Source organism: Xiphophorus couchianus, chromosome 2, assembly GCF_001444195.1.
Source record: "Xiphophorus couchianus chromosome 2, X_couchianus-1.0, whole genome shotgun sequence".
NCBI lineage: Eukaryota > Metazoa > Chordata > Actinopteri > Cyprinodontiformes > Poeciliidae > Xiphophorus > Xiphophorus couchianus.
The window spans coordinates 29,173,001-29,198,891 of record NC_040229.1 but is presented as its reverse complement, the minus strand read 5'-3'; the positions used below and the strand labels follow the sequence as shown (position 1 = coordinate 29,198,891).

The following is a 25,891-nucleotide window of genomic DNA, read 5'->3' as shown; positions in this document are numbered from 1 at the left end:
GAACAGTGGAGTTGGTGCTGCAATATAAATATCTGGTAGTAGTTATTGTTAAATTGAGCTTTAGCCCCTTGTAGCGTCATTGGTAGAAAACCAATCCACACTCGAGCATATCGTCACTTTCCTCAAATTATGGTCCAAGTCATTTTTGGACAAAAGTGATTTTTTTATTATTATTTTTTGCTTAACTCATCTTTTGGCAAAAAAAAAAAAAAAAGAAATACAAAAAATCACTTTTGGCAAAAAATGACTTAGGCCATTATGTTTTCTATTAGGAAGGTGACAGTCATTTTTTTATCGGAAACTTCACTCTATTAATGTTAGTCCTTTTTGTATGAAAGTGTTTTATTGGGTCCATTCTGACCGTTTCTCTTATCTGTCGTCGTTGCTGACAGAGCGATAAATTCCATCATGAGAGGACTTCTTTGACCCCTCAATCTAGGAATAAAGATTGCTATTTATGATGATTCCTTTTCCTTCTTTTTGTTTTCGTAATGTGTGCAGCTGCTGACTCTGCAGCAAAATGCCTTCTAGGGAAAACGGAGTTCAGTAGAATTGAGCTCATGCATTCCTGATACAATCTGACCCCCCCCCCCAAAAAAAACAGATAACAGAGCATTGCATGATGATGCCTTTGCTGCTGTAAGTGTAACACTTGCTTATGATAATGTCTCTACAGACCGTGCCAACTGAAGCTGCAGGAGCCAAGCCTTTCTGTCAATCAATCAAGCAAAAAAAATAAGTGCTTTACATCATAAAAACAAAAAACAAAAAAAACCCCACAACTAGTCGACAACTGAGAAACCAGTGGCAAGCATCGCATTTTGACATAATCAAAATCATCAATACACCCTTTGTTCTCCTTGCAGGAACTCCTTATCAGCGCCGAGTGCAGTCAGACTGCGCGCACGTGGAGATAGTTGCTTAATTTCAACAAGCTTGAAAAGAGCAACCTTGCTTTTTTTTTTTTTTACAAGCTTGTAAAAATGACTGAAAAGAAGAGCAAAAGAAAGCAGTCACTGTTATCCACTGAGAGACAGAGCCCTCTACTGGTCAGGATGAAAATGCAACAAGAGAACGTTCTGGTGAATTCATAATAATAATAATAATAATAATAATAATAATAATAATAATAATAATAATAATAATAATAATAATAATAGGATGGAATCAAGAGTCAAGGCGTTCCTCTCTATTTAGTATTTTATTAGTAAGCATTTTTCCATTGGACAAAAAACCCCACAGCAAAGGAAGACTGGAAAGGCTCAGTATTCTTCATGGAAGGGATACTCTGGATGATCGCTCCACCTGCAGAAGGATTGAGGGAAAGATGGTCCGTATAGTTATGGTTATGAAAACAATAACAAACGATATCTGTTTTCTTTAACAAAGCACACATACATCAGCAGCTCAACGAAGCGGATGTTCTTGTTCAACGCTTCAATGGCCTTCATCTCTTCCTCCGTGAGGGAAAAATCAAATATCTGTAAATAATAATAATAATAATAATAATAATAATAATAATAATAATAATAATAATAATAGATGAAACATATCAAATATGCCTAAGAACTTTCAAGAACTAAGTGACTTGAACTTGAGGTGCCCGCATATCTTACATACCACTTCAGACTTGACTTGGACTCTTGATCTAAAACCTCGGGGCTTGTCATGGACTCGAGCTTTGAGACTCCAGTTTCAGGAAAAGTTATCTCGTGTTATCAGGGCTAAAAGCAAGTTAATAAGGGTAGACAACTGAGTAAAGGACTGAATTACAAGTCTATCAACTGCTATGATAACCTTATTCACACTAAAAATGTCTTGTCTTTAATATTTCTTAGTAAAAATAGTCAACATCCACAACATGGCACAGCATAAACCACGGACCGGAGTCCCAGTGGAGGTTTGTATATTCTCTTCTTAAAGACAGTGATTTATTAACGAAGGTCATTCTTAAACCACGGCTATTAATGGGACTGGTTCTACTGCTGCTTCACTAATTCACTCGCTATTTTGCATCTCTCTTTATCTCGTACTCTATTGCTCACCTTTCTTGCAAATTAATCTCAAGGATAATGATTTGATTTCATAAGCTGCAATAACGCAGCGTCTCAGGCAGCTTAAAAGCCACGTAACCGACAGTGGCCTAAAAATGTTCCTCTTGGACCAGGAAAATATTCCCTGCGAGCATCTCCACTCTGACACACTCTTTATCATTCAAAGGGAAATAGTTCTTCTTCACCTGAAAGTTATGCTGGATACGCTCACGACTGAAGCTCTTTGGAATCACCACCACTCCTCTCTGAGCGTTGAAGCGCAGCGCCACCTGAGCGCTGCTCTTGTTGTGCTTCTTCCCAATGGACACCAGCAGCTCGTCCTCCAGCAGGGGAGGACAGGTCAGATTCACCCTTGGTGAGACGTGGCAACGAAAAAAGCCAGTGGCTCGATTAATCTTTGTCAAAATAAGTTACAAGTTAAAATGTGCACGCAGCATAACGTACCAAGAGGCATCTCTGGAGGAACCAAGAGGACAGTAGCCAACAACAACAATGTCATTCTGACGGCAGTACTCCAGAAGTTTCGGCTGGGTGAAATATGGATGGCATTCAATCTAAGAGGTAAGAGAAAAGAAGCACATCGGAATCCAAACCAAGCAAATTAGCCCTGTTTTTTTTTTTTTTTTTTTTGGTCAAACTCTCAGTTTTTACAGCTGGATAACTATTTCTAGCTAATCAATTTTCATTCCACGAGCTATGATATTTGTGCAATTTTATCGCCTTTTCTGGAAAACGTGTTGCTGGAGGTCACTAAACATGGTAAACCGTGTGGCGTCAGTGTGGCGGAGACTCGCTGACCTGGTTGGAGACAGGTTTGTGTTTGAGGCCAGGTTTTGTCAGCAGCAGCTCCAGCTGTCTGCGGTTGAAGTTGGAGACTCCCAGAGACTTCACCAGCCCGGCGTCTTTGCAAGCCTCCAACGCCTGCCGAGAAAATGAAACTCTCCATGTTCCACACACTAATACCAATCACAGTCAAAGGCTTACTTGGTCTCCCGAAACCTGGGAGTTACTGACTGCACATGAGCCAAGTAAACCTTTTGAAGGTCTTATTTTAAAAATCCTTTAGATGAGATCGTGGAGAAAGGTGCAGCGTACACCGTCCTAAAGAAAGGCTCCTTCAGTTTTCCCTCAATAACAAGAAGTGACTAAGGGAATGCTGGACAGACTGGCGACCTGCCCAGGGCGAACTCTGCCTTTTGCCTGAAACGTTCGCTGGAGATGGACACCAGCATCCTGTTTGACCCCGCTAGAGACAAGGGTGTAGAGAAAATGGATGGATGGACTAAAGGAATGCCAATTATGGTCTATTGAAGGTAATTTAACAGAAAAAAATCCTAATTGATAAACTAAATGCACCACGTGTACATGACAAAATAGTAATTAACAAGCTAAAGTCTATTTGTGAGGGGTATTATACTCAAACCCCTCAATAAGTTGAAACTTTTACTTGTTACCGACTTTCTAAGTTAGAGGATGAAGTTAGAGGATGTCTGTGCTGTATTTTTGTTTCTCTTTGTAGCGTCAATGTAGCAAATAAACCTTAAAGATAAGAATTTGATCTTGTAATATGCTGTTTTTATCTAAACTGCAGCGTGTAAATACCAGCAGTACTGTGAAACTAATGTTTTCAGTTCCAACCAACACCATGCCAAGTCCTCACATAGTTGAGTATTGGTGACACTTTGAAAGAAAATGCTGAGTTATCTTAATATTTAGGACAAATGTCACCTATCGGTACAAATGATTTGGAGTAACCTCTGAAGTGTGGCCATGTTCGATAAATCTTCCTTAACATGAGTGATTGTTAGTTCCGAGCTCTTGTTGTGTCAAATGTGTCCCACTGACCTGAATATATTTGTCAGACCTAATTACACCAGTGTTTACAGTTATCAAGACACACATTTGTTTCTTGATTGCGGTGCCATGAGATAACAGAGTGAAACCAAGACAACTCACCTCCCATGTTGCACAGAGATCAGTGTGGTGGTAGATATATTTCCCATTCTCGTCTCTCGGATAAAATTCCTTGCCGGGCTGAAATGCGAAGCATTTTTTGCATAAATAGTTGATACGAAACCTTATCCACTCTATGCTGGCACAATCTGACCACTGTACCGAAGGTTGGACAATAGTTCATCTCAACAAGGTTGTGGCCTCGCACACGTATTATCATCCTGCTAAGATAAGAGAGCGTAACGTGTGATCTTTTGGTACCTTGAAGGCCATGGGAAGCTCCACAATGTAGAGATCCACGTAGTCCATCTTCAGCGTTTGCAGCGTTCTTTCCAAAGCAGGTCTCACCAGCTCGGGAGGATGGAAGGTATTCCAGAGCTGGAGATGGCAACGTTGTTAGAGAAACTTAAAATAGACGTCAATCACGACGCTCAGTAACTTAATACCTGGTGACAAATATTCTCATGTCATAGTCAGAACTCATTAACAAAAGCTACGTAGAGTTGATAACAGCAGACAAATCTAGGTGTTACCTTGCCGCAGTAAAATATGTCCTCCCTTCTCACAGTGCCATCAGCGATCTTCTCTCTGATGGCTTGGCCCACCTCATGCTCATTGAAATACACCAGCGCCCCATCAAAGTGCCTGTAGCCAACATCTATGGCCAGCTTCACACACTCAACTGTGGTGCCTTTGGGCGTCTACGAAACGCAAACAAGTTACAATTACAGGTTATCCAGACATGCATGCTTTTTCTGATAAGCACCGTTTCAAAGGAGCAGAAGGGTTTTCTTTTCCTGCTTACCTTTCGAGGGTCTCCGTAGGTTCCCAATCCCAGAAGTGGGATTTGGTTGCCATCGCTAAGAGGAACGTTGTGGCTCTCCGCAGAAAGACTCATCAGTGCAGAAGTATGTACCCGACTGAGCTTTTATCGACAGAGCTATCCTACATAAAAGATAACTGAGTGCGGCCGTGAACGTTGAACCTGGTTGATACATTATCAGCCAAGCATGAAGTGAGTGACCTCTAACTGGGTCTGTAAAGTTTTATCTTGGATGGTTGGGGGTCGGATGTGAAAAATTACATCTTTGAATGGGTGCAGAACATTACACTGGTTATAGTCTTGACTTTGGACATCTAACAGTGTCAGTCTCCAAACAAATGTAAAAACTGTTTTGTTGAGTTGGAATTCAATTTGACACAAAGGCCGCCGTCACATTGTTCTCTACCTTGCGATGCGTTTTGCTAAAACTGTTGTTTTAAATGGTGGATGTAAAAATAAAAGAAGGGGTGAAGAAATCAGTGTCCAACTGTGCAAGGATGGGATACATTGCTTTTGTGATGACAATACCAGCTCAAAAGAAACAATTTTAAAAAATCAGGCTTTTTATTTACATTCTACAACTAAAATAATTTTTTTTGTTAAATGGCATGTTAAAATTTATGCACGCCTGTTATTCCTGATGAGCTCAAAGACTTTGAGCTCTAGTCTTTGGCTTCATGCAGACAAATTTATTTTTGCTTCAGGTGGCAAAAACATGTTGTTGTTTTTTTTCTGGCCAGGACATTTCAAACGTCACGTACGTCCTCACTGGTCTCTCCTACTGCAGTATTAGTCAGTCAGGTAACTATGCTCACCTTCAATTTCTGACCACACAGTGTTTGTTGAATATGAGATAAGGATTATTTTTGTTAGGCAGTCTAAGTTTACGTCTGTAACTATTTTATTATTATTATTATTTTTTTAAAAAAGAAAGAACTAATTTGTGTATCTTGACAGAACCATGAAAACAGACTCAGGAAACCTGAGATATTCAGAATTTAGCCAGTTTTGCTAGCTAAATTATTCATTCAACCTAGTTTCTCTTTGCGTTTTTATATTTTGACATTGTCATCGTTGCCAATGAGCGTGTGCGAAACGAGGCCGTCTCTGCCTCCTGTATTTTAATATCCTCGGGGGCTTTCCTTGATGGGTTTGTTGTACATCACTGTTACTGGGCAGTGATGTGCAGTAAGAAATGAATGGTTTTGCTTAAAGAGGACATGTGTCGGAGCAAAGATCCGCACTCACCTTTCACACACATATAGAATGTCCACCGTTTTTATAATTCATTTCATTATAATACATTGTGGATTGCACTTAACATTTGTGTCAGACAGAAATGTGTGCAGCTTGTTTATGTGCTAAACGACTCCAGCAGCACCCTGGAGGTGCCTCCTTTGTAATACAGTAATGGTAAACCCTAACCGCCAGGGGGCGCCCTTGCTTCTACTTTCAAGGCTGAAGGATTTATATTGGCAAAACCTATTCGTCCGTGGGGTAATCCACATTATAGCAAGCTGCTCCTTAGGAATGCCAACATCTGTCACTGTTAAGATATAATAGGGCTTATTTATCTTTGTTAAAAGCTCCACAGCTAACTGTGAGGCTCAGCAAACTCTTAGAGTTTATTTTTTAAATGCATTTAGCCAAACGTGAGCAGAGTTTTTGATGCTCGTCTTTGCCCACTTGCAGCCAGAGAAGAGTAGAGCTGGTTAAGAGTTAACAACTCAGAGTAGGGAGTTATTTGGGGAGGGGCTTTGCGCTTCAATGACAGATCAGGAGAAAAAAAAAAACCCAAAAGGGTAATCTTTTGTTTTATGCAGTGGAAGTTATTAATATCTGGTTTGTGCTGCACATAATTTCAATCTTGTGTTGATTAGAGAAACTTCGCTACAAATACAAACTCGCACCTGACTCCTGTTCATGAAAATAGTTGAGGTTATGTATCTAATGCTGTTTCAGCTGTGTAAAAATAACAGTTCAGGTAAATTATTACAAGCCCCAACATTAATGTGACTTTGTGTGAGAACCTTAGAGCAGAAATGCAGGAACAGGACAATGATTCACATTTTTTCTGCACTCATCTATAGGTTAATTATTGATTAATGTAGTGCACGCGATTGCTTGTTTTTGACTAGATTGTTTATATCTAGTACTTTCGAACTTATCACTCTTAGTTATATATTTTACAAAACTTTGTATTTATTACCTAAGATAGAGTAGTAGAGCAATTTCCCCTTGGGAATCAATAAAGTATATTCTATTCTATTCTAACATGCTTGGACTTTTCCTGAGAATTTTTGGAATTACTTGTAAATATTGCAGATATTATCCCTGATGGTGGTTTTGGTTTACACATTTCTGTTATATGTAACACGGGTTACTTTAAATATCAAAGCAGCCACTATGATACTCTCAGTTTTGACCTTTTTTTTAATGCTGAGCTTTATCCACTCCACTCGACATCTGCAGTGTCATTGCCTATAGAAACATCTACAAAACCCACTCTTTCACAAAAGAATAAAACACACACATAAAAATGAGTGGAAGTTGTGTTGCAGCAGGACACGGACATGTGATGTTTTACTAGTGATTCAGACTGTTTAGTCTAGCTCAAGCTGTGTTTTGGTTCCCACATTGAAGTCGGGGATCTCTCTTTAAACAACGCTGGTCTCTGAAGTTCATTCAGAAGTTGCGTAACGCTGACATGGACAAGCTGTTGCAACTGCGAAACGAAACTCAGTCAAGAAATATGACAACTTTCATGTGTTTTCGAGTAAATGTTCTGTTTTTTTCCCCCCCGCCAATTTTAATTGTTGTTAAGTCACACAATGTTAATGTATATCTACGTTTGTGTCTCAGGCGCTTTTCACAACGGCGCTACATTGTTTTTGAGGAAAGGTTATCATTTTTTGGGTGTATAGGCTGCAGAGAGCATGGTGGATTTGTCTCATATCATGGTGTCTGACTTGTGTGGTATACCAGGAATCATGAATCATTAAATAAATATAACACTTGCCAGTGGTTGGCAACCATTTTAATGCAAAGAGCCATTTTGCCCTCACTTCTAGTAAGTAAATTTCCTTAAAGCCCTTTGGAAAACATCAAACTTACAGTATAACTGTGATGTAAAATGTATTTGTTTTAGGGCTAAATCAAATAATCAGAGTTGGGTTTCTGTTTTGGAGTTTTAGAGTGATAAACTTTCTACTTTTTCGACAACTACACCCGCCATATTTCCACAAAGCACCTGCCTCAAGCTGCTGTTAAGGCCTTGACCGAATTATGTGAAACCTCTTTCATTCATGTATTCTAAAGCCAAGACCCAAGTGAAACAGTGTCGTTTTGACAAGACCCAAAACATTGATATGACTTTGTGTGAGACAGCAAAAATATCAATAGATCCGATTAAAAACAAAACAATAATAATCATGACGAAACATGTAGCTTGCTGACACTATTTGATCAAATATTAATATTTCTATGATCAGTTAGAAGGTTTTGAAGTTGCAGAAACTGGGGAAAAAATGACTCCCTGATAAACATGTGCCATAATTCCTGGTGTTATTGAACATTTATGACCTTGCAATGTGCAACCAGGGTAAGAGGATACATACACAAACAATAAATATGACTTCTGTTAAAAAGCTTGTTGTTATCAAGTCAGAGGACTCCAATGTTCTGAACGATTCCCTTAACTTCAGCAGAACACTCTGAGATGCTACATGTTAGCTTCTTGAGAACTAACCACAGGCACTTAGTGGGGTTAAGATCTGGAACGTTTTCTGCCCACAGGTCTAAAATTTTATTTTGCCTTTATTTTGATTTTTTTTGAAAATCCTGCTGCTCCCTCATGATTTACTGGGATCTCCACGAATCATCACCAAACGGCGCTGGCAGAAGTTGCTCCGGGGGACGTTTTGATCCCACTTTATTTATTCGTGGCGGGCAGAATTGTTAGAAAGCTCACTCCCCTCCACGAGAGACGGCCGCTCGTAAATTGCATTAGAATGCGTCACCGTTGGAGCAACGCAAGACTCCTGATTTCTCTCTCACCACTTCTCAAAATGGAAGAAATATTCTCCAGAGAAAATAACGTTTCGCCAGTTCGTCTGGTGTCCTTCTGCAGAAATTCAGTTTGTCCTCGAGGTTTCTCTCCAGATGGGCCAGCTTCTTTGTTCCCCTCCTTGTCTCAGAGTCTTACCTCTGCCTTCTTTACTTGAGCATTCAATTTAGCGAATGGTCTACACATTTCTGTAGGCCTGCTCAGTCTGCTAATTAATTCAAAATCTCAAAAGTGTGGCATGTGTCTGGATTTAGCCCCACTGCGTTACGCCTGAAGATCTTTTGAGTTACGTCTCTACCGCATCTAATGACCAAAGGTCAGATTAGATGGGGAGTGTCTGGAAACAGTTTTCTTTTATTTATTTATTTTTATTCTTGCCACAGATTCTCAGATCAGGACTTTACTGGACTTTACCAAAACGTCGACATGCTTTGATTGAAAACATTATCGTTAATATGTAGCTGTAAGTTTATGTTTGTTGTAGGAATTGGGGGAGTAGTCAACTTCTTTGAGCTTAGCACGATGTTATAAAGTTATTCCCTTGTTGAAAAACATGCGTGGAGTGTTGCCTGGATTCTTTCATGCGTATTTGAGAAATCTTTCAATCTCCCCTGGCAACCATTCAGCCGTGTGAAACGCCTGGGTGTGGGGACCCAGTGCAGCCATTGAGACTAAGCTCCTCCTTGGAGCTGCACCTCCTCCATGACTCCTCCATTCAGCTCCTTCAGACTAGCCAGCAGCTATTAGCAAACGCCTAGTGGAAGTGCACATCTGCTGAGCTCATTATACAGGGTACTTCTCAGTGCAACGCTGTTAAAATGCTCTTAAAGGGTTAACATCGGCGTGATATTGTGATGCCTTTTGGAAGGCGGAGTGTTGGAAAGAGCGGATCTTTCTTAAAGAGACAGAGGCCCCATTTCAAGGCATTAAATTATGAAGTCTAATTTCTTTTAAGTCGCATTTGATATGTACAGGATTTTTATAACACTTGAAGGTAACATAGTTCCTTGATTGTGCTACAAAATGGCACTAAGAGTTTGGAAAACACAGAATACTGCCCGTTTAAGCCGTTGATTTAATTGTTGATTTTATCTATGTAACATGCTGCATTTTGTGAGCAAGCAGGCGGAAATCATTTTGTCGTGGCCAACTACAGCAGTAAAGTATTCCTCTGTTCTTCTCGGCTAATTTAATGACCCTCTGTCCATATAGTGGCAGCCTTCAACAGCTATTGAGGGTCTGCTTTCAATATAGTTTAGAGTTTGACTTTCTTTATAATGCAAAAGAAAAAAAAAACAGGAGAAACATTTTGATTGCCAGAAATAGTGGAAGACTGGAATTTAGTACTTCCTGACTTCTCTCTGTCTGGTACAGCTCTTAAACTTTATACTGTGGTTAAATACTTACGACATCATATATTTGATGACCAGTCTGATGACATGGACATTTAAAGACAATGCTGTGCAACAAGTAAATGTGCCAAGATTTAAAGATGGTGTGGCGCTCTGTCCCAGTAAAGATTATACTCTTTAAAGCTTCTGGTTCTCTTCTGCTCATGTGTGGAGGACCTCCAGACAAGCCAGTGTGTGGAAACTCACCATAACCGTTAATGATAGGATGAGGTTTCTGCTTCAGATGGCAGGATGGCAGTGCAAGCCAAATGTTCATTAGTGCTGATGTCCCCACTTGTTTTGCTACGTTGCAGAATCTCATGATTGTGTGCGCAGGTTAAAGGACAATTGCCACAGGCTGCCTTTAGTACAGCTGACAATATACAGTATATCTACCTAACAAGATAAAATTGAATACTTTGTGGTATTTCTGAAAAGGAAATAAGTAACAACTTGTTGTCTTTAAAGGGGCAATAGTATGTGTTTTTTTGGTACCTAGTACCAATTTATAGCACAATCAAGTAAGTATGTTATCTTCAGTTGTGATAAAAATGCTATGTATGTCATATATGACTTAAAATGAATTTTACTTTGTAATTTAGTGCATTGAAATTGGGCCTCTGTGTCTTTAAAGACTCCTGCTCTTTCTGAAACTCCACCTTCAGGAAGTCTTCACAACCTGGCTCCTCCATTAGCCCGTTAACGTCGTTTTTACCAGCTTTTCACAGAGAGCTGACTCCTATAATGAGCTCGGCAAATGTGCAGTTCCAATAAGTGTTTGCTAATTGATGCTGGCTAGTCTGAAGGAGCCGAGCGGATGAGTCGCTGGGGAGACAGAAGCTTGGGAAATGCAACTCCGAGGAGGTGCTTCGTCTTGAAGGCGGGGCTTGGTCCACCCAAGTGTTTTGCACAGATGAATGGTTGCCATGGGAGATTAAAGGATGTCTCAAACATGCATGAAAGAATCAAAGAAACACTCCAGGTATGCTTTTGATGAGGGAATAACATTATAACATGATATGAAGCTCAAAAAATGTTAATTTTACGTAATACTGCCTCTTTTCGTATCTAATCTTTTGGCCGCCTCTATCAACCTCTAGAACGACTCCACTTTGCACCCAGCAGAAACCTGTCCACTTAAGGACATTTTTTTTACAGTTATTAATTTCCAAACCCTCATGTGCAGATCTTGGTCCAGATGGTTGGCACCAATAACCCGTTCCCAAACATAAAATTCGACGCGCATTCAACAAGTCTTTAACTGTCCTGCCGTTCTTAAACTTATTCTTAGATTTTCTGAGGGGAACAGGAATCAATTTCTGAAACAAAAACAATATTATGAATGCATTTTCTAAATTGGACATGCATTAAACACTAATGTCTATTAGTGGCTGTGTCAGTTTGTCTCAACCACATCAACAGCATACCTTAATATATTGCACCCGAAAGCTGTCATCACTCCATAATATCTGCTGCTACATATGTGATCCTCTGCTTAGACTGGGCATCTATGAACAGGGGAAAAAATTAGTTAAGCCACTGACCATAATTAAAATTTGGATATCAAAAATGAGGAGTGTTGTTTTATGGCGCTCCTCTTTGTTTTTATACTGTGACACTGCATTTAAGTACAGTACAATTCACCAGCAGGGGAACAGCTCTGCGCACACATCGGAATTTCCTCTTTTTCTAGTAATATATATCACAATCATTATAATTGACCTTTGCTTTATTGCCAGAGACAGTTTCCTGGAAGTCTTCAGAAACACATCAGCCTTGTGGAGAAGTGGGTTCAGTGTCAAGATGAGATAAACCTCTTCCTACGTCATTGCCGTCAACAATGAGCCAAATGATGGGAGTAGTTGCACAGAAAGACAGTAAATTTAGTCTAGTGAGTGTTCCATAGCAATCTTTATTCCTCAAGCCGGTTCTGACCATGCTAAATTCTGATATGTAGTTATTTTTTATGGGACTCAAACTTACCATTTCCAAAAAAAACCAAAAAACACCTTGGAGAGTGCCGATGTCTGGAAGACGTCTTTGCTTCTTGTGTAAAAGGGAGATCCAAGTTGTGTGTCTGACTTTATTAAATCAAGAGTATATCTGGTATCAAAATATACTGATCACATCAAGGAAATATGTACTTCTATTTGTATCGCTCTCATCCAGTTGGATGGTGTGTGAAGTGGCTGAATGCGAGAATTTGTCACCTGGAGGTTGAAACTTTACAACACTCAGTACCGTAGAGCAGCACCTGGGAGGCTTTCTTGTCCCATGGAGTCCTCAGTAGCCTCAGGGGGACAGACACCAGGCACCCCACAGACAAACCACATGTAGGACACAGAAACAGGTGCCAAGCAAACTGTCCGGGCCAAAGAGGCAACGCAAAAGATGCACAGTGTCAAATCTCCCTACCCAGGACCTTGAGTATGTCCCTAGTCCTGGCCAAACCTGGAGCAAAACCGTGCAAATCCTAAAATCAGTTAAAAAAGCAAAACAAAAAGAGAACGATGGTCCCGGCCCAATTTAAAGAGCAGACATAAAACCTCATGGGCTTTCACATCCTCAGAGCCGTCTGCTGGACCAGAATGAAACCAAAACTCCAGAACCTGCCCTTTTGTGCCAAAGACGTTGATTACATGAAGTAAGCTCTGTTCGACAAGGCAATGTTTCACTCTGGTGGAGAGTTGTTGTGCTGCCATAAGAGCTCAAAGGTTGTTTTGAGAATATATCTCAGAAATATTCTGAGATCAAGAATATTTCAGCTTCTCTGGATGTTTTAACACAGTGCAGAATTTTTCTTTCAAGCTTAATTCTTAACTGCACTGTTGGAGTTCTTCCATTACTGTCTCTTTACCAGCTTTAGGGCCCGACCAGAACCCCTCACTGTAAATTACCTTGAGAATGAATGAGATTTGGTTATATAAAAGAGCAGGCTTTAGTGCTGAAAAAAGATCAAATGCTACAAGCCATACATGTCATACAAATGGAACAGATACAGAGTTACATCCACCGTCCAGCCACACTGAGCTCACCTTATGGATGGAACCAGCATTGTAGCTCGAGTTTAGCTTTATATTCTTCTCTGCAATCTGTTTCAGTCTAATCGGTTTCAGTCTGTCTACGTATGACTGCCGGCAGTCACACTTAGTCATGGTTATGTAAGCTGCAGCCTGTGCATGTAAGCGGTTAAAAAGGCTAAAAGAGATAGAGGAAAAGATAGCTCATACAACAACACTTAAGCAAAATTTCTTAAAAACTGTTTTGGTTGCCGGTGACGGTCCAGTACTTTATTATCGGTCTCGTTGCGCTGCAGCAGTGTCGAGGCGTAAACGGGGGTCCTTAGAGCCCTCCTTGAGGTCATTCTTCTGTCTGCCCGGCCGTGTTAGAGGTGACACATACGTGGCAAGGCGAGCTTTATTGAGCTTCAAAGGACCTGACCTGCGCAGCCCCCCCTCTACAACAAGATTAACACTGCTGGAGGACGACCTTTCAGGAACTCCAATTTCCTCCACGCATTGGCTCGGAGGTCAGTTCCCCCTGCTGTTTCTTGTTAAGACCCTGCGGTGGTGGAGAGGAGGAGTATGTGATTACGTTCTGGCTGGGAGCATGGGAGGCTTAGACCCTCTGGTATTCTGAATGTTGCTCCTTCCTCATTCAGACTTTCATCTCTAATCTACTCTATGCAAAGACAAGCGTAGGTGTTGGTCGGAAGTAATGAGGTGTGATGACTCCTAGGAGGATCCATCCATTTTCTGTACACCCTTGTCCTTTAGAGCAGTGGTCCCCAACCTTTTTAGTACCACGGACCGGTCAAGACTTCGCAAATTTGCTGCGGACCGGGGGACGGGGCGCACCGACACAGATACTGTTGCTGCTGTTTCTAAATCATTCTGCTGCTTGTGGGCTCAATGTTGGCATTCAAGACATAACCGAAGGAATCCGGTTAAAGGATTTTCAAAATAAAAGAACCTCCAGACTCAATACATGAAACGGAAGTATTTAATTATTTCTTGCGCGGCCCGGGGACCACTACCTTAGAGGGTCCAGCTAATGTTCCAGGCGAGAGGCAGGGTTCACCCTGGACAGGTCGCCAGTCTGTCGCAGGGCAACACAGAGACAGACAGGACACACACATCCATACCTAGGGAGAATTTAGAGAGACCAATTAACCTAACAGTGGGAGGACCCACGCATGCACAGGGAGAACATGCAACCTCCGTGCAGAAAGACCCCAGGCTGGGAATCGAACCCAGGACCTTCTTGCTGCAAGGCAACCTTGCTACCAACTGCGCCGCTGTGCAGCATCCTAGGAGGATTTAGTTACAAAATAACGAAAGCTGTAACTGAGAGAGCATTTTCGCTAACTGACTGGAGCTACGTCATGCGTTTATAAAACTATAAAATTTATATTTTGTTTCCCCCAGACAAGCAGTTTACATCAGCTGTCGGCTAATCACAATACTCCATATTCCCCCTGGCGGCGCTCACGCTAGTCCGCAAAATGGCGACTGCAAAAGTTTATGAGAGAGTGAACAATAGTTGAATCGTTTTTTTGTGTGTTTTTTTTATGGTATCTTTTGTTGAGTATTCACTATCCAATCGATGCGTACATAATCACAATACGACCCTTTGACCTTTTTTAATTCTGCACCCAAAAATTTCTCAAAGGATAAAACACTAAAACTCCTACAAACTAAAGTAAAACTCACAAATAATAACTGATAAAAACTAGCAAACACTCTAAAAACTAAATAACTGAACTAGACAAGTGAAAAGTCACAACAAAATAAAGAAAAACTATAATAAAACCCCCCAAAGTATTATAAAAACTAGTGTCACATAACTAACACCGACACATTTACAGTCATTCTAAGAGTTTCTATTCAGATAGATTCTTTCTTTTCAGGCACATTAAAGTCTGTTCCTTGATTTATTTTATTTATTTATCGGTTTTTTTAATTCAATCTTTATTAAACCAGGTAAGTTGATTGAGAGCAGATTCTCATTTTCAACGACGACCTGTTCAGAAAACACTGACGCACCGTACAAACATTAATGAGTGAGTGAAGGTAAGGAGAGTTTTTGTGCCAGTGACATAGTCTTATAGGTGAATTTGTACTAATTTGTTAGTGATTTTGTCGTCCATTGCAGTAAAAAGCAACATTTTCCTGATTTTTCTTTCGGTTTGCCGAGGCGTTCACTGAATCAGTCTAAAATACGAGCTTCTAGTTTCTACAGCGTGTACAGGTTTTTATTTTGAGAAAGGATTAAAGCGTGGCCATTAAAGTGGATTTAAAAAAAAAACAAAAAACAACTGATTGACAGATGTGTTAATTCATGTAATGATTTTGCTGTTTGTCCTCTGCGGCTCTAACAGCACGACTCTAAAACAAGTTGAGAAATGTGATGCATTTCAGAAAGAGGACACACGGTTAAAAGTGACTTGTGCTTTTGTCAAGAACTGTGATTCTTTAAGTTTTGCTTAGTTACTTTGATGCATTCTGGGCATCTCAGTTTATTATATTCCCGGTTCACTCTCTCTTTTCTTTTTTTTTTTTGTAGTTCTTTTAAGTTTAGTGTTCGTCTTTAGATTTTGTTGCGCTGACGGTCATTCTACTGATTGTTCTCATGTGTTTCCCATGTCACTGATCACCTACCATAGACTCAAAAGACAGCTTCTAGATTTGTTATGTCTTTGTCAGATCCTTCCACTCAATAACAGGCACTGCTCCCACCAAACTTAGTAAGTGTTTGCATCCCTGCTGGTATCTGTACAATTTTATTGCCGTACAATTTTTTGTAGCGCCGCTAATTGTAAATAGTCTGTATTTTAATGCTCAGTGAGACGGGCACATTTTGTACTATTTTAATTTAACCAACTCAGCTGCATATTTCTCTGGACTTTTTTTATTTTATTTTTTTATAGCTACACATTTTAAAATCTTGCCTGTATTCTATTCTTTATTCTGCTTTTATTTACATATTCTGTCTTTGTGCAGGTTTATTTGCCAACGCCTGCCACTGTTGCACTGCAATTTTCCCCACTGTGGGACGATAAAGGGCATTTCTTGTTGCAAGTAATCAAATCAAGTTCATCCAAGTCAATATATTATGTTTCTCAAGTTGTCATGTTGAACGTAAATAAATTTAAGTTTGTCAAATTTGATCACATTAAAAAATTAACTCAACTGGGGGTTTTTTTGTGGGTTTTTTTAAAAGTTGGAGCTCCGTTCTCTAGCCAGAATAGAGAAGAGCAGTTTGGATCGCGCTTTAGAATGGCACAGTCAAAGTCCAGATCTAAATAAAATAAAATAAAAAATGTATGGTAAGATTTGAAAAGAAGAATAAGCAAAGCCTCTAGAGATATCCTTCAAAAGGCAAAAAGGCATGTGTCAAACGTTTCACAGTTTTATTTGTTAAAACCTTGAACACCATTTGCATCTTTTCTTCTACGTCACATTTGTTCAGTGCATTGTTTTGGTTATGCAGGTAAAATCCCAGTAAAATAAATATACAAGTAGCTATATTGTTAAAATAAAAAATAAAAAAATACATAAATAAAAATCTCCCCCAAACATTCAAAGAGATATAAATATTTTTGGACAGCCCTTTATAAAGTGTGGTCATGCTAAAAAGACTATTAACTGACTTTAATTATCAACTGAACCCAGACAGTGGCAGAAATCACAGCAGAGCCTTTTTCCTCTTTCACACTGCAGCTATCTATTTCTCGCTGTCATGTCGCTGCGGTTTCCCCCACCTCCCTGATGACACCGAGTCCACGCTGATGTCTTTTGACCGACTAGACTGCTGGTGGAGGAGGAGACATCTGGCACTGATTAGAGGATCGTTTAACCTCCTCCTGTCAGCATGCCCAGAATCAGTAGACTGATTGAATTTGCAGAGGGCCTTAGCTGGTACAAAATATTTTGAATGCAGTCTAGCAATTATTTCTGCGCCTCTTGCCAAGTCTGGCAGGAGAGTGTGTACCTGAGTAGACGGGGGTGTGCGTGTGTGTGTGTGTGTGTGTGTGTGTGTGTGTGTGTGTGTGTGTGAGCAGCTTGTTTATATCCAGACCCTTCTCAGAGTCCATAATCACTTTGGCTGACAGATACCTTTTCCCTCCAGCTGGTGGCACCGTTACAAAAAGCCTTAACTTATTAACTTTAATGGAGAAAAACAGGGTTAGCTGTGGGCCTGAAGGGAACCGTGAAACTACCGCAGAGATGCGGGGGGGACGCAGGAAAAGGCGCTCAGCCTGTGCACAATAATCTCTCGTACGACAACGTGACTCGCAAAAGTATTCGCGCCTCTCGGCGGGTTACGATGGGGCTTTTGACGAGCGAAAGCAGCGTCCGATTGAGAAGTCGAAAGAAACCGATGCGCATCGCTTTTGAAGGGTTTTGCAAATGAAAGCCTGAAGGTGCGAAATGTGTTTGTGCTCAAGACCCATCGAGTCGAAACGTTGCAGACCTACATTTGTCTGTCGCTGCAGCTGCAAGTGTTTTGGGTTGTTGTTGTTTTTTTTGTCTCTATATACCAGTTCACAGTTTTGCCCGTTCTTTGCGAGCGCAGTCAGGTTGAACACAGGGCATCTGTGAGTCGTGATTTTGAACCCTTCCCTCAGATTCTCTGTTTTGATTCCGCTCTGGACTTTAACTAGGCCAATCTGGCACATGAACATGCCTTTGATCTAAACCATTCATCGTAGCTCTTTTCAAATTTTATTAGTAAGACCAAGTTTCGAACCATTTCATATGGTTATCGCAGTGATGTTGTGTCGGTCTATATCCCATAGATTCTAAAATTGCGGCACTTTTGTTGGCAGCATGTTGGAGTAACTCAGTTAGTTTGCTCTGATTTGCTCTTTTTGTAGACTTTTTTCCCCCCAAATTATTATCTTTATGCTTCAAGTATTTCGTGTTTGGGCAATTATTCCATCAGTTAGACGCTTTTACTTTTTGACTTTCAGCCAGTTGTTACAACGCGTAGCTGTGGCAGTAAGGTATTGTTTGTTTTGTTGTGTTTTTTTATTGTTTTCAACTGAGAGCACGGTTAGCATCTCAAAGGCTCCAATAATACCTGAACCACAAACCAAATGCAGAGAACAGAGAGTGAAAGATGGTCAAAGATTCGTCATAACGAGCAGGAATCTCATCCTCAACTCCAAAATCTTTCTAACCTTACAGATAGACAGAGATTTACAGGGGAGCGGCAAAAGCAAATGAGGCGGATTATCAGTGTTTGGCAACAGCTGATGATGTCATCTGGAACGTTAATGTGGTATTTCATGTCTGCAGCCCAGATATCATGGGACTGATAGCTCAACAGCCTTCAGTCAGAGTCCTCTTCAGATTCTTCGAAGTTACCATATTTTCCCCCACGCTTTGAACCAAGCGGCTTACAGCCCGGTGCGGCTTTTCTGTGGATTTTTCTTCAGCCGCCAGGGGGCGCTTTAGCAGGAAGCGAATCAGTGGAAGTCAAAATTGGAAATCAAAGAAGAAAACGCTGATTTTCATTTAGAACAAGCTCATGCTAGCAGCAGGCAGGACGGAGAAATGTCTTCAAACTCATACCCTCTCATCATGTAAACAACATAAAGAAGTTCATATGAAGTTCATAAGTTGAGTTAGTTAAGTTATATATATAGGCTTTGTACGTTTCCAGGTTTTTTTTATTTATTTATTTATTTTTTTTAAACTTTGTGGGCGCGGCTTATAGTGAGGTGCGCTCTATAGTCAGGAAAATTCCTTACTTGGATGATATGAGTCGTGACAACATTTAATTTCCCTTTTTGGGATAAGTAAAATATTTTTGAACCGAAGTAAAATACCAATCAAACAGATGAAAGTTTGTGGCTTTAACGCGACACAATGTGTGGGAAGCCTCCAGTGGCCCGGATGCCTTTGCAAGGTGACAGAACCCACATCCATTGACGTTTTACGTCCCGTCGTCCGTATAACTGATGCCCAAAAACTTCCACCGGCTTTGAAAGGGCCAACGTCTGGACACAACCGCAACACTTTTTTCTTTTTCTTTTTTTTTTACAAAGCTCTCCAAACCATCTCCAGATGTTTACTGATCTCTGGAATCGTTAGTCACGGACGCAGAAGGTCTCTGCCCTGCTGCCGACCAGGAGACAATTTCCATGTGTGCAAAGCTGCTCCGGGACACGGCGAAGAGAGACGAAAGAGACATTCTGACAGAAAAGATTTCTGATTTACAGAAAAGAGGAGTTATAGTAACAATAATCTACTTTTTTTTCCCAAAGCGCTTTTCAGGACACTTGTAGACCTCATTTTCATTTTTCATCAACTACAAATTGTTAGATTACTATGGCTTCATCTGCATTCGATGAGTAGCCTACTTCTAAAAAAAAATTTTTTTTAGAATATTTAGCATTGAAATAATACGGCATCATATTAAAAAACTAATTTGATTTGAGTGATGAAATTATATTTAAGCACACAACTGGCGACAGGAAGTTCTATTTCTTTAACTTTAAAGGTCCATGGACTTTGGCCCTTTAAAGTCCATGGCCCTTGTGTTTGCTATGGTGGGCAGAATTTGGCTCTTTGACACATATGCGCAGTACAATAATAAAGATGAAAAGCTACAACAACAACAACAGGGGTGGCAACAAGCAATCGGATAAATGTTACATTTAACGTAGCAATAAGATCCTAAAGGGACGACGAACGAACGTGTTCGAATAACGTCGAAACCAAAGCAGGGAGCAAAGATCACCCTGCAATTGATGAGCAACAAGTGGGTGTCGGTGGACCCAGCCCGCCCCTCACGGTGCCATTAGACGCTGCAGTCACGCTGCGAGCTGCGACTTCCCAGCTCCATCACATCCACTTTTTTTTTTCTCTCCTTTCCTCCACACACTCAGTCCTTTCCTTTTAAAAGAAGCGCTGCGGTTCATCCGCACATCCCCGAAGGAACGAACAATCTCGCAAGATCGGTCACTATCGGGCACCTTTCTTCTTCTTCTTTTTTTTTTTTTTTTAATTAATTTATTTATTTTTTTGCAACACTCCTCTCTAACCCTCCTGCGGCTGATACTCGAGTCCCCCAATGGCTCTGCGTGTGGCGCTGCTCTGCTCTCTGCTCGGGCTTCTCCTCGGACAAGGTAAAGTCACCTTTGCGGACGAGGCTGTGCGCGTGCGAGGACTTTTAATTAGGTCGGGGACAAAACTGCACGAGATTATTGGCGCTGATGTGTAAAAAAAATAATAAAAAATACATGTATTTAGAGCGCTGCACGTGAAGAGTTTGAAGATACTTAGAGACGGGAGCAGATGAAACAGAGTGGGGACTTGAGGAAGTGATGATTGTGTCTAGGGACTAGTTGGGGCTTGTGATTGAAAGCTGGGCGCTTCAGAGTGCTGCAGGAAACCCCCCCCCCCTGTTTTACTAACTTGATGGTAAGTTTTCATGAGTTTTCATGGTGCAGAAAACTCTCCTGGCAGCTAAATCAGCATTAGCACCTTTGGTTTAAATCATTGCCTAACTGACTTATAAAAGGTGTGAAGTGCAGTTCCTTCTGTCATGGAAGTCAAAGTGTGTTTTGATGTTACATGTGAATTGCTAAGTTAGTATCTGACTAGGACAGGAGTGTTAGGATTTAAACACTAGGGGGTGGAGCCCCCCCCCCCAAAAAGTTAATCAAACCCTTAAAATAGCAGCTTGGATTTGTTAAAAATCTGTTTATCACATTTGTCTTGCTGATACAGAGTGACATTTTCCCCGAGTTCTTTTACATTGAAATTACATTTCAAAATAGAATGGAAATATCTTTTACTGTCCCACAATGGGTAAGTTGCTAAATGCTAAGAAAACATCACTTTTCTTAGTGATGCCCCTCCACCTACACTGGGACCAAGTTTGCCTTCCTGATTAGCTTATCTAGCTGCTTCCTCTCAGCAGTAGATAAGCTGATGCTCCAACAAGCTACACCACATATGATGGTGCAGGTAGACTCTGCATTGGGCCTTCCTGTAAAGAAGGCTCAGACTGTTTAAGGAAAAATTCAAAAGTATGTCTACCTTGGCTTCAGCCTCGCTCGTTCATGGTTATGTGACATCTTTCCACTGCAGCTATCAGTAATGACTTAATATATATTATATATTCTGAACTAACCCTTTAAGATACTTCATTATAAAGATTTGTCAATCAGAAATGTGTGGCCCATTTTTGATTTCCAGTTATTGTAAATCTGTTTTGGCCTCTTTGAGAATGAATGGAAGGCGAAAGCTGAAAATGACAAACCAAGACAACCACTCTGTAATATGTTCAGCCTTCCTGTTATCTGCTTCAAGTCCTGATCTCTCTCACTTTCTGGCAGCCTAAGCGAACCACCGACATGCTTCCTCATGTAGAAAGTACAGTTTAGTTTTAAAATATCTTCCTGCATCTCTGAACGTCCTCTGACTTCACTACACCGACATTGACCATAACAATCTTTGAGCCGTCTTCCATACTGCAGAGTGTTGTCTCTGTTGGATTTTCTAGTTTCTGATTAGTTTTATTATTTGCGGAGCATTGTTTATCAGGATGTGTTATTTAACACAGTGGCTCTCACTTCTGACCTCTGCTCTGCTTGCTGTAGATGTTTCCATGCTTGAACGATATGGCTGAAAAACAAATAATGGATACCAGTTGAAATGAATGATTATTGATTTGTTTTTTATTCATTGGAAATATTTGAAACACTGACACACGGGTGGCAGGACCTTTCATGTTTTATCCACATTTTTCACTTTACACTGTTGTTTTGTTTTTGCTGTTGTTTTTTTTTTTTAAAGCAGTTAAGAGACACAGCGGTGAAATCTTAAACTGCTGCTGCGCAAGTTACTCAACAGGTTGTTGCTAGGCAACCAAAGAGTGAGCGAGTCAGTTGATGCCACCAACTTTTCTTATCCGGCTGTGACAGGTTGAGCGGCTAAAGCCTTTCCTCTGCCTACATCTCCCAGAATACCTTGTTGCTCTGGATCGGAGTTCAGTGAAGTTACTGGATGTTCTATCAGACGTGTTATCTATTGATATCGATCACATATATATCGCGATACATATTGTTATTGATTTATTGCTCAGCTCTACTTGAACATATCTGATTTAAATAAATTGATAATGAACAAGTCTGGACAAAATCTAAATATAATACGTATTGTACTGTTACAGTTATATTGGGGGTGATTCTAAACATCTTAAGGAAGATTCAGCTCCTTTATGACTGGACCAGTGATGCCATAAGTTGGGGTCAGAATCCCACTGAGGATGATCTCAAGAAATGAAATTGTGTTTAAAAGTTTATTATGAGAAGCCTAATTGTTAACACAAATAACATACAGTTGCATGAAAGTACTGTAATTGGGTCTTTGGGGTTGTTTATGCTGCTTTTCTATGTCTCAGTTAACTTAACCAGTGATAGTTTAACAAGTAATTGTTAGTTGTTTTGTGGAGAGGAAACTTAAAAGTTTCAAATCACAACCGCAGTCTGGTGACGGGCGTGATTATCCCCTGACACACACAACAGGAGCACCGAAGTGTAGGATGCTAATGCACATGGGTTGATTTCTAAGCTTTTATTCAAAAGATGTCAATAGCTTGACATTACCTTGGAAAGCTACTATTATGCTATTATTTTGGAAGTGAGCTATTGAGCGAGTGAGTGCTGACCATCAATCGTCTCTCTGTGCAAGGCTTTCATGACGATCCAGGCAAAACAGAACGCTCCCATTAAAAGCCCTTTGAGTGCGGCTTGGAAAGCAGTCCAGTCCTCTGCTGCGATCTGGTTCCAGACAAGCTGCTCTGCCTGGGCGGAGCTCCACCAGTGGGCTCGCTAGGCTGTGTTTACATGAGGGGTCTAGACTCGGGCAAGCCACGTGCTGCTCCGCATGGACAGAATGGCCCTCGCTACCAGCAACTTCATCCAAAATGGAAACGAGCCCTTATTCTGACAGACCATGAGTCACAGAAACAGAGAAACCGGTCGCAGGATAACTGAGCCAGTCAGAGTGGGTTACCTATGATACCAGACGGCAGTATTTGTGGATCTAAATGTGTGATGTATCAATTTAGCTTTTACAACCGGTGAGATGGAATAGCTTAGCAAAAATCTGTTAAAGGAAGAAAGCTCGTAAAATATTTCTTTAATATGTAAATATACTCTGGTCTCTAATTTCACCACAATTCAGATCCACTGCATTATCTTCAATAGGATTTTAAAAGGCCAACATTTCTATTAACCTGCTTTACTTTAAGTATTACGCTGCTGGCTTACTCATCTGAAATGTGACTGCAAATCTCAAAAAGCACTGCTAGGCTTTTTGAGATTAAGTTGACGTTTCACCAATGTATCCAGAGTTTATTTATCAACCCTCACTTGCATAAATTCAGAACACTGTGGTTCTGTTTCTGTCACTTTCGAATAGACGTCCTCGCTTCTAGTAGCTTCTTAATTAGCCTCCTTTGCCTCTTTAAGTTCAAAGGTCACCGAAAATGTAAACATTGAACCTCCTGTATGGAGAAGCGAAACCAGTGTTTTTGTGGAACGGTTCGCTTGGATGAAATCGAGTCTGTTATAATTATTATTATTATTATTATTCAAGGAACAGCGGTAATCACTTGTAATCCGAGGTTTTGCTGCATGTTTCTCTGGCCATCTAAAACACACAAACCCGCTGATATTTTGGGACTTTTGCAATATTATCATACATATGTTATTCCTTGAATCAGTCAGAAAATAAGAAATAACACACATTCTGTATCAATTTTCTTTCTAATTAGTGTAAATATTACAGCAAATAGGCTCAAATACATGCGTACACTCCCACAAATATACCTAAATAACTTCAGTCTCTGCCAAGGGTTGTAAGATTATGGCAAAAATGACAAACACGATTACTTTTGTCAAAACTGGGATAATGATTATTTTAAAAAATCCTTCTATTGCAAGAAAATAGCCCCGTCACCAACCTGCATGGCTGCTCTGTCACGACTTCATGAGGGCAGCTACAAATTTTAATTCAGCATCAACGTGTCGGTTTCGGAGCATGATCTTCTTGTTGGCCTCTCAGCCATTGGCAGTGTAAAACTTACATTCTAGCCAAATTTCTTTTATCTGAAGATTAGTGTAATGGCCCAGACAGTTGAAACTTGAACATAATTTGGTATTTTAAAATAATAAAATAAAAGGACAAAGCAGACACACATCAAAATGAGTTTTATAACAGACACTGTAGGCTAAAAGTAGGCTTTTGGGAAGCACTGACCTTAACTATTCCTAAAATTAGGGGATTATGTTGATAGTCAAGAAAATAAATAAAATGAGCTCTACCATTTTGAGTAAAAAAGAGAGAATATTATTTATATAGATCACTTATTCCACGAAAACATAGAAAGTGGCTCCAAGTTAAGCCTGGCTTGGCTCCAGTAAGCATGTCATAAAAATTTAATTGAGTTGTTTTTAAAAATCAGGGGTTTTTAAAAATAATCAATCTTCTCTCGAAAAAGATGTCAAAATCCTAAAATCCATGCCAGCGATGACCGTATGTAAACATCTTACCGGCTTTGGACTACGTTTGTCAATCTTCAGTCTATTTGTCGTAATGACTGCCATTACAGGTGCCTCCGTAAAACTGTTTGTGGTTGTTGTACACTTCTTTCTGCTGTTGTGGAAGAAGACAAGCAGCGTTGTAAAAACCAGGCAGTGCTGGTCCAGACACTTGTCCTCCCAGCTCAATCTCTCACTATCTAAACTTGCTCACTCCTGCCAGACCGCTCTCAGCAGCCAAGGCAACCCCCAGACAAAAGCAGCCGTACAGCACATTTCCCAATCACTCCTCAAAAAAACCCCACAGCCAAGGTCTGTTACCAAGACTCAATAAAAACTCACCTCAGACTTAGTTGGTTTCGTCCCCTTTTTTGCCGTCTTGGGAGTCGTTTTTTAAAAACACAGCGTGGCATACTAATCCTGATTCCAGCCGTAGGCAAAATTCTTCTCAAGAAGAAGCCTATCTGCCAAAGCCTTTTTATTTTTTTTTTTACGTTTGGCAGTTCACACAAACCACAGGCAAGTGAATGTACTTGACGTGATTGCGACGGTTGATTGTTTACAGAGCTGAGGCATTCCACATTCTCTAATCCACATGAATCAGCAGCCAGATCACCACAAAACTGGTCGCGCTCCAGTCGAAAGCCTCTTTTGTCTCTCCAACAACATATTTATCATCCTCTGCCTCAGACAAAAAAAAAAAAAAAAAAAATCCCTAATGATTGTAAAAGATGGTGCAGTTCATCAATCTTACAAAGGATATTAAAGTAGAAGGGTGAAGTCTTTGTTTATTTGGAGTAGACAGACAAATATGATCATCGAGACTCAATTAGGAATAACTGTGTCACAGAGAGTTTAGGAGGGAACCTGACTGTTCAGAAAAAGTATAAATCGTGACTACGTTCTGATGGTGGTAGACGTCCCCGTGTTGTATGTTGCCAGAGTCAGAGTTTCAGTTTTCCTGGTATAGTTTTAATAGTCTACCATTGGTAGATCACAGCCAGAGCAATTTCAATTAGAAGAACGGGAGAAGAAATTAGC

General features: G+C 40.4%; 2 protein-coding genes across 7 annotated transcripts in view; one reads left to right on the top strand and one right to left on the bottom strand.

Annotated features, from left to right (window-relative positions):
• Nucleotides 1-1,182: 1,182 nt before the first annotated feature.
• LOC114153943 (3-oxo-5-beta-steroid 4-dehydrogenase-like) lies at nt 1,183-25,375 on the bottom strand. 4 transcript variants are annotated; one of them, XM_028032639.1, is made up of 11 exons: nt 25,193-25,370; nt 11,715-11,795; nt 4,813-4,952; nt 4,541-4,708; nt 4,269-4,385; nt 4,011-4,088; nt 2,853-2,975; nt 2,499-2,608; nt 2,240-2,405; nt 1,399-1,481; nt 1,183-1,305 (listed from the first exon to the last, which is right to left on the bottom strand). In XM_028032639.1, the coding sequence occupies exons 3-11, from the start codon at nt 4,903-4,905 to the stop codon at nt 1,263-1,265; spliced, it is 981 nt and encodes a 326-aa protein (XP_027888440.1). In that variant the 5' UTR covers nt 4,906-4,952; nt 11,715-11,795; nt 25,193-25,370; the 3' UTR covers nt 1,183-1,262. The 4 variants fall into 4 exon arrangements, with proteins under 4 accessions (XP_027888440.1, XP_027888463.1, XP_027888449.1 ...); XM_028032662.1 differs by lacking the exon at nt 2,853-2,975 and having other exon boundaries at nt 25,193-25,375; XM_028032648.1 differs by lacking the exon at nt 11,715-11,795.
• fbln1 (fibulin 1) overlaps nt 20,090-25,891 on the top strand; it is a 43,949-nt gene continuing 38,147 nt past the window's right edge. For 2 of the 3 annotated variants that reach the window (XR_003597444.1, XM_028032636.1), the window contains exon 1: nt 20,090-20,425. Coding sequence is in view for 2 of the 3 variants with exons in the window: in XM_028032636.1 (XP_027888437.1) it covers nt 20,371-20,425 (55 nt within the window). In the remaining variant the exon portion in view is untranslated. The remainder of the gene's footprint in view (nt 20,426-25,891) is intronic. The other variant, XM_028032635.1, reaches the window with a different exon arrangement.

Coding starts and splice junctions, on each gene's coding strand:
- LOC114153943 (XM_028032639.1), bottom strand. CDS start 4,905: ATGAGTCTTTCTGCGGAGAGCCACAACGTTCCTCTTAGCGATGGCAAC. Junction 4,386..4,540: donor ACATATTTTACTGCGGCAAG/GTAACACCTAGA, acceptor TGCCATCTCCAG/CTCTGGAATACCTTCCATCC. Junction 1,482..2,239: donor GTATCCAGCATAACTTTCAG/GTGAAGAAGAAC, acceptor TATTATTTACAG/ATATTTGATTTTTCCCTCAC.